The sequence below is a fragment of the Pollachius pollachius genome (assembly GCF_949987615.1).
Source record: "Pollachius pollachius genome assembly, chromosome: 8".
Lineage (NCBI taxonomy): Eukaryota > Metazoa > Chordata > Actinopteri > Gadiformes > Gadidae > Pollachius > Pollachius pollachius.
Genome location: NC_136941.1, coordinates 5,798,406 through 5,807,092, shown reverse-complemented (window position 1 = coordinate 5,807,092; position 8,687 = coordinate 5,798,406). Strand labels below are relative to the sequence as shown.

The window sequence follows — 8,687 nt, the reverse complement described above, 5'->3', positions numbered from 1 at the left end:
TTCATAGCGATTTTCAAGATTATAGTTATAGTAACAATGGATTTTTATTATCAGCCATAATAATTAATGATACTAACAATTGTATTATTAATACTCACGGTTCTGATTTTAATATTATTATAATTTTTTTATAATTACACATTCGAAGTTCAGAAAGGGAATGCCTGCAGGGTGTTGTTCTCCTATCTGTGCTCGGCTACCACGGTCTACCCCGAGGGGTAGCGTTTCAATCGGCTGACCTGAGCTCAGATAGTGAGGTGGGAGGCAGCACCTGGCAGGGTCATCCCCCTTCCGGACCTGGAGGGTGGACAGCGCTCTACACACGGGGCCGTTTGATTCGATGGTCTGTGTGGGCCATCGTAGATGAGCGTTGTAATCCGGTGTCGGAACACTTTCTACACTTTAACGGGAAGATCACTGGCTGTCAGGGAAGGCTCAACAATTACCACATATCCTACGTGTTCAAGTTAATGGAGCTACGTTTTTAATCTGCTTGATATGAAGTCTAATTTTATACATATATTTAAAGGGTTACTACACACCTTGAAGCGTTGGTGTGTTCGCGTCGCTCTAAAGGCTAGGTCGGTTACAAATGGCGGATAAAGTTAATGAAAAGTGTATAAAGAAAACCATAAGGGGGGAAAAGTCTGTGGCTTCGCTGAAAACTCAAAAGCCATCTTGTGTGAAGTTGCTATTTAAAAAGTTGCAGAACCAAAACGTTTCCTATAATGTTAAACAAGACTGTTGCTCTTCATTTAATGAGAAAAAAAGCTGAATTTTTCGTCAAAAGATTGATACCTTTTTTTCACTCAGATCTTAATGTAATGCAGGAGAAAACCAGTGCAATAGCATTTCTAATGTATAGACTGTGCCTTCACCACTGGTACATTGTATTGAAAACTAATGTCAATTTTCTAAGGTTTACAAGATCTTAATTATTCTTCTAAACGTGTTCTCACAGTTGTGCAGATCTACCGTAGCCTTGTACTTAGAGTATTTTTCTACGCTGTCGCTCTGCGCTGTCAGCACCTGGAAGCTGAGAGTAAGTTCCATTACTCTTAACTCGTCTCGCGATACTACAAATGTATTCAGCAGTTGTTTTACAAACCTCTCTCCTAACCCTCGCGTGACCTTTTTGTGTTGTGCTTATCCAGAACTAAAACATCCATTCCGTTCAGACCAAAAAAAAACTCAGGTCAAACCCCAGGCGGTCTTGTGCGTGTTCTTCGTCGTGGACGTGGTGGTAGTCGCGTCGTAAGCCATAGGGGGACATGCACACTTCTGCCGGGGGTTTTGACCCAATGTGGGACCCTGTACTGGTGGAGGTTGGGTTTTTAGTCGGCGATTGTTACCGTGGGTGGTGTGCTCAAAGTCTGAGTTGTGTGTGTGCGTGTGTTTTGAACACGTATAGCGTGTCTGATGTATAATGTGGAGGGTCTGTCATTTATTCAGTACAGATACTTATTGACCAGCCCGTGGACCAGTGTTCCCATTGATCACTGTAGCTAGTATCACTGTATGTTTTTCAAGAAGACCAAGAGAGATCATTCCTCTTAATTTCCTGTAAGTGTTGAGTGTGCGATGTATTGTGTTCAGTCTCCTCAATCTACTAAAGGCTCTTTTGGTTCCACGCCGACACAAAGCAAGGGGCTTTACGGACCCATTACGTCCTTGCGGACCCTCCTTGTGTCCACCACAAGGGACGTGGCCCTCCCAAAAATTGTAACCTTGCATCGAGGCGACGCAGCAGCAAGGGCTGTGATTGGTCCTCTAACTTAAACCCGACACAGAACCAAAACAGGTTCACGACTGCGTCAAAGCGTCTGCGTGGTCATTGCGTTGAGACGACATGGAACCATAACTGAACCTTGACCCGTTTAAGAGGCATCCCCGGAGTTGGTACTCCCACCTGGTTTAGATTTAATCAACAGATTATTGAAGTAAGTCCCAGTGGTTTTGGGAAACCTAAATCTTTATATATCTATATAGATATATAAATTCTTTTTTTTTTTACTACACGTTTACTTTTTAAGTCCGTGGCCCAAGGGTTAAACAATGAGCCTTACCCGTGAGGCTGACCACTGAAGAATCATTCACAAGAAACAAAGGAGTTGTACAATGAAACGCTACCACTAGTGTCCCTTCAGATCTAACCTTGTGAATGAGGGGCCCTTCTAGTCCCACCCTTGTCAACGGGAACAGGAACTACGAATTTCATTATTTTTTACATTACGCCAAGTAGTCCAGTCTTTGCGAAAAAAGTGCTTTTCACTTTCAAAACCTGTTTCTCTCAGCTCTCACTTTTGTAACGGTACATTTGTAAATAATTCTGTATGAATTCTGCTATTTTTTTCTCGCCCAGAGCACTTTAATAAACAACAAATCTTTAACATGGAAACGTATGTATGTATTTCATTGTACACTTTTGCTTGAATGTTGTAAACAAAATTTGTTACATTATCATTGATTCCAATTTGCAGAACATTAATAATCTTCTGATTAAAGTCGTTTTTGTTTAAATGAAAAAATAAATTGGAAATCTCGAAGATTTCCGTTATGTTCTCTCTGGCGATCCCTTTGGTGAAGGGACTTTATTTGGCAATAGTTGGTAACTTAACATACATCCATCACAATGAAAACCTTCGAGATTGCCACCTTGAACACCTTAAGTAAAAAAAATTTAAAAAAAAGCAATACCTAAAGTTGTGCTAATTCCATGCCAGTGTTTCAAAAAATTATACCAAAAAAGTCATGACAAGAAAAAGGTATTTTAACAATACAATTCTAAATTTTCATCTCAATGCGTCCTGCACAAGAAACACCCAGTTGTCAACGAGAGCAGCAGCTACTGTTGCACGTAACACTTTGGAAAAATCAGAACATGGTGTGTGACTTTCACCTGCACCTCCTGATGAAGAGGTGTCTCTGGTCAGCTCTAGCTTGGGGGGAGACTGGTCAGTAAACAGGTTGCCATGGTGACGGTCAGTTAACGGGTTACAATGGACATGGTCAAAAACTTTAATCCCAATGTCCTTTTAGTAAGATGCTTTAGCCACCTGCTCACTAAACCTGCTCATGGATGACCTGTATCTCCATTTCTAAAAGTGCTCTGTACATGGCTTTGGATAACAGTCGTCAGTCGTAACAGCCGGCACACAAGGCAAACCGAAAAGTACAGAGCGGCTTGTCTTAGTGCGTAGTGGACGGCGTAGAGGAGTGACCGGACAAAGTACAGGTTGGTTGGTTGATTAAGACACCGGGGCTATCTAGCGACCATCTCCTTGAACCTCGGAAACTTCAGTAGGCTGAAGTCCAGGGAAGAAAAACGTCACAAAAGAGCACATGTATATCAAATATATATAGATATATAGACACAGGTGTATATATAGATATGTACTTAATATGAAAATGATGGAAAAAATCTATATTTGTAACTAATGCTTCAGCCTGCAGCTCTAGGCTCCCTGGCCCCTCAGGCCCTGGCGAAAGTGCTTGTCCAGACGCCCGAGGGCCACCAGGAGCGCCATCTTGATCCCCACGGAGAGCAGGGCCCCCACCACGCTGGCAGCCTTCAGCGTGTGGGGGCCACCGCTGTCCCCCAGCCACCTGCTGATGACCTACAGACGCACACACACACACACACACACACACACACACACACACACACACACACACACACACACACAGGAATACACAAATACAAACACACACACAAATACACACACACAGTCACACAGTCAGACAAACACACACACACACAAGGACACACAAACACACACACAAGGACACACACACATAAATACACACACACAGTCAGACACACACACAACAGTGGAGCTCCTTGGGTAAGTTATTCTCACACAGGCCAGGTTTCTCCGAGTTCATGGCTATGATGAGATTCATTTTGTGAATGAATGTACTGACGTTAACTGTTTATACTTTCTGATGCATACAAAATGAGAATGGCAATAGGTGGAAGACTTTAACAGAAAAGTCGATGCTGACAAAAACGTTGAAATCCTTTATTTCACCAATAGTTACGAGTGGTAACTAGTTTGTGTCGGGCCCTCACCGTGAACATGAGATAGATGAAAAAGGCCACTTCTGGAATGTTCAGGAGGAGGAAAGCCAAAACCAAGACTCGGGCTTCTTTCAAAAGCTAGGGAGCGGGAAGAAAAAAATAATAATTGCAACTTTTAAAAAAAGTCTAAAAGAGAACAGTTTAGAACCAATCAATTGTACATTAACATTAACTGATGGAGAACTTTAGCCCATAACCATTTACATTTATTTGTGTGATTCCTGGTCAGAATAATCCTATTTATTTTTTTAACAGTGTATTCGTATATAACATTAACAGCCCAATCAAATTTAAGTTAGGAACCATAACGACATTTAGGTAAAGATAACAGGAAAAAACAGTTGCAGTTTCAACTGTCAGTAAAAGTAAGTGAACGGCTCACAGCAACCACGCCGACTGCAGTAGTGAGACATGACCAGAAGAGGGCGCAGCCGATCAGAATGCTGTCCCTGAGGTTCGTGGCTTCGCTCCCCGATTTCATCAAGATACACAAGCACAGCTGGAGTCGTGGGAAGACATTTTCACCACTAGTAGTTATTCATTAGAATCGATGGGTATACAACTGCAAGCCTTTTTAAAAATGTGTTGTTCGGTTTGATTGTTGTAAATATAGGCCAACTGTATTGGAATATATATATATATATATATATATATATATATACAGGGTGCGATTTGTGAAAATACCAGAGGGGGGGATAATTTTGAGAAACATTTTAAAATGTTTCAAAATGAAGACGGACCCTGTGTATTTTGGTTGTTAATTATTACGATGTAATGGTGAAAATACTTTGGGTGGGGGGGATAATTTTTATCCCCACCGAGGATAAAAATAATTCAGCAGAGGGTAGGACGTGTAAACCAGAGGGGGGGATAATCCCCACCATCCCCACTGGCAAATCGCACCCTGTATATATATATATATATATATATATATATATATATATATAAATAAGGTGTTATACATTTCGAAGTTAATCTTAAACAGTTAAAGTCACTGCAATAATTCTCTCTTTTGTATTCCGCATATGTTGTCACTCCAGGATCTCACCTGAGCTTGCAGGTCAAAGGTCACCATGGAGAAGCACAGGTTGAGCAGGAAGTACCGCTCTTGGACGCTCTCCAAGGCCCCGCCCACGCGAAAGGCCATCCTATCAGCCGCCCCGATGAGCAGGCAGGTGCAGACGACGTGGACCACGCCCACACACAGTATGCACACAAACCTCACCTGGGAACATGTGTCGGCGCGTTAAAGGGCCCCTGTTATCCCCCCATGTGTGAGTGTGATCAGCCATTACAAGCCGTTTGAAAGCCGGCCTCCTTTTCCTGTGTTTTAGTGACATCACAAGTGGGAGGCTCCACCTAGATGTATGACAGATGGATCAGCAACGTCTGCCACAGTCCACTGGTTAGGCTGATTTGTCCGCCAAACATCTCTGTGGACACGCCCACTTGTGATGTCACCAAGGCACAGGGAAGGGCAATCACACTCACACCTGGTGGTGTGACAGGGGCCCTTCAAACATCTGCGTTGACCCGCCTACATTGCTTTGTTTTTGTTTAATGTTGTTCAACCCGTTCTGTTAGTGTTGGGAAATCCCGGCAAAACAAGAGATGATTAATCACAGCAGAGCATTAGGAACACAGTCGGCTTCACGTGTCACGATGACACCATGGATTTGCATCATCAGTGTCCAACCATTTCTTTCAGTAGAAGTGTTTTCTGCCTAGTATCTTTCGGGGCATTTGGCCTTTAAGTGTGAGCTTTATAATACAGGACGCTCACAATACTTCTTTACTGTACCAAGGCACACAGTCTTTCCATTACTTAGGAATAGAGAGATTTGACACTCGTTGTGTCTTTAGAAAAAGAAGAACTTTAGCAAATATGCTCTTACTACTAATACTACTCCTACATAAACATACAGGACCCCATCCCCCCCCCCCCCCCAAAGTGTGTAAGGCATCTTATTAGATTCTGAGGAGAAAGATTTCCCTACTAATAGCTTAGTGCTAACCAAAGTGCTAAGCTCTCAGGGCACTCAGCCATTGAATGTCACATGATGTAGGAAGTGTGTCATTTGAGTTACTGTTGTTCTTTTGGTTTAGGTCTGTCTGTCTGTCTGTCTGTCTGTCTGTCTGTCTGTCTGTCTGTCTGTCTGTCTGTCTGTCTGTCTGTCTGTCTGTCTGTCTGTCTGTCTGTCTGTCTGTCTGTCTGTCTGTCTGTCTGTCTGTCTGTCTGTCTGTCTGTCTGTCTGTCTGTCTGTCTGTCTGTCTGTCTGTCTGTGTGTGTGTGTGTGTGTGTGTGTGTGTCACCATTAGCTGCTGCTGCTCCTCGTGTGGCAGGAGGCTGTAGTTGAGCACTGAGCGGAGGACCACGGTGAACACGCTCAGTAGGAAGGCACACAGCTCCTGTCTGTTCTCCTGCAGTATGCCCCTCAACACGTAGTACACGCAGAACACTACGATGACACAAACAACACAAACATAGAGGAAACACAACCGTCAGCCACCGGCATCGCAACGCTTGAAGCCCCGAGCACACGACTATGTCGGGAAGGACGCTAGAGTGATGTTTCTGATTTGCCTCATCCAAACCAGACTTAACTATTAGGAGTGTTTGGAAAAACACTATGTTACGTTCGCTCTTAATGTGCTTCTACTAGAACTTCGAACACTGCTTTTTTGGGGGGGTTTACTACAAATGCTACAAATATGGACAACAAATATGAAGCCACTTTGGTGCGCTGCGTGTGCGTCGGAGCTCAGGGTGAGGGGGAGTCGTCCTATGTGGACCTTTGGCGCTCCATAGAGACTCACTGGGATGAAGGAATGTACAGATACAATGGATCAGGACCTCCGCCAGCACACTAGTCTGTTTTCGATTCACGTTTTGATGACTCAAACCAAAGCTACAGCAGCCTTGTGGTCAATTGAAACCTTAACACTGTTGGCATTTATACACCCAGGTTCTCGACCCCTGCTTCTTTCACACAATCTTTTTGAGATCGTCTAACTATGGACTAGGGACTACTTTTTCGCCCAAAAGGAACCTACAATTGCATACAATTGAAACTGGGGCAACTACAAGAAAACGTTTCAAAGCGCTGCTCGACCCAGTAAAAGATACAAAGGCCCCCCCAGGCAGAGTGACGATCAGCTATAGGGATCTGAAAGAAACGAGGTTAGTGTACATGTTATTATGATAAGTGGTGGTGCACACAGTAAGAGTAGGAGGCGCTACATATCACAGGTGCTGGCCGAATTCCCCGACAAGAGTACAACTCCACCAAACACGTTCATTCCGGACCACAGGCGCTTCGATGCGTTGCTATGAGAAGCGCTGTTGCCATGGCACTCACCGATTCCCACCAGCTGGATGAGGGACACGCCAAAGTCTTGCTCCAGGAGGGCGTCGTACTGTCCGCAGAGGCTGGCCAGCGTGAGGCCCAGCAGCACACACATGGAGGCCAGCGTGAAGCAGAAGTACAGCTGCACCGCCCGGCTCAGCTCCGCCCAGGGCTTGATCTGGGGACGAAGAGGGCGCCGGGGATGAGGATGATGATGGAGGACAAACGTGGTTGACTTTGGAGAAAGCAAAAACTGCAAATGTATAATGTACCAAACGCGTAACGATGAGACTTAAGTTGATTAAGAGAGCTTAGACGATTCAAAGGCTTCGTTCCTTTATTTGTCGAGGTGTTTATATGTGTACGTGCAGTTAAATGTAATGTGTCCGACTTCCCCGGCTATGCAACATGTAGTGGATGTATTCCAATTAAACATTCACAACTAAAAGACAAACTAAATCTATAGGGGAGGAAATCTTTTATTTGTATTTTGTATTGTCCTACTGAATGAAGGTGTTTGACCTCACCGGACCGCATGGTGTCGGGATCAACTCCTGGTGCCTCGGCCTCAGGTTCAGATGTGGAACATCAGCGCCCTCTGCTGGCGAGTTGTCCAACAGAGGTCTGTGAAGTAGGACCGACATACACGGTGCGGCTGTGAACACAACAAACTCGCACGCTCTTTGGTGTATAGTACACCAGTGGTGTTAAAGTAGTTTGACAACATTTAACAAATGTATACGTTGATATACTGAAAAGTCTTTAAACTGAAAGTTTAAAGACTAATCGTATACTAGGCTACAATTGGCCCTACTATGATACAGCTACACAGCAGACGTTTTGCCACAGAGTACAGTAGAGATGTCGTCAAATAACCACTTGTAATCAATCAAGCCTTCTTCTAACAACGCAGTAGGTCTGTCGCTCACGAGTCTTCGCGGACCGAAGGGTCACATGTTGCGACCCACTTGTAGGCATGTCAGTTCAGTAGGAAAAGTTGCAGACGGTGCGTGTTTTATTTTACCTTATCTCGTCCATGTTCCCTAAAAGTTCTGTAGAGTGCAGGCTTTGTCACTGCATCTTCCCACTACATATTTTAGTCTCGGTTTATACTTTGCGCATTGAGAAGGAAGTCTATATTCGCGTAGGTTGCAGTTCCGCATTCATAGTTGCAGTGATTTCCAGGCGTCGTTCCTATGTGCACTAGTGTGTACTGAAGTGTCCTCTACAGCCCCGCTCTGTAGCTCAAGTCCGCCACC

The 8,687-nt window shown here is 44.1% G+C and overlaps 1 protein-coding gene across 1 annotated transcript; it reads right to left on the bottom strand.

Annotated features, from left to right (window-relative positions):
* Positions 1 to 1,994: 1,994 nt before the first annotated feature.
* On the bottom strand, positions 1,995 to 8,615 carry LOC307079658 (uncharacterized protein). Its single transcript, XM_079742111.1, has 8 exons — positions 8,453 to 8,615; positions 7,956 to 8,052; positions 7,441 to 7,606; positions 6,395 to 6,540; positions 5,130 to 5,306; positions 4,464 to 4,580; positions 4,073 to 4,159; positions 1,995 to 3,617 (listed from the first exon to the last, which is right to left on the bottom strand). The coding sequence occupies exons 1-8, from the start codon at positions 8,464 to 8,466 to the stop codon at positions 3,456 to 3,458; spliced, it is 966 nt and encodes a 321-aa protein (XP_079598237.1). The 5' UTR covers positions 8,467 to 8,615; the 3' UTR covers positions 1,995 to 3,455.
* Positions 8,616 to 8,687: the final 72 nt, after the last annotated feature.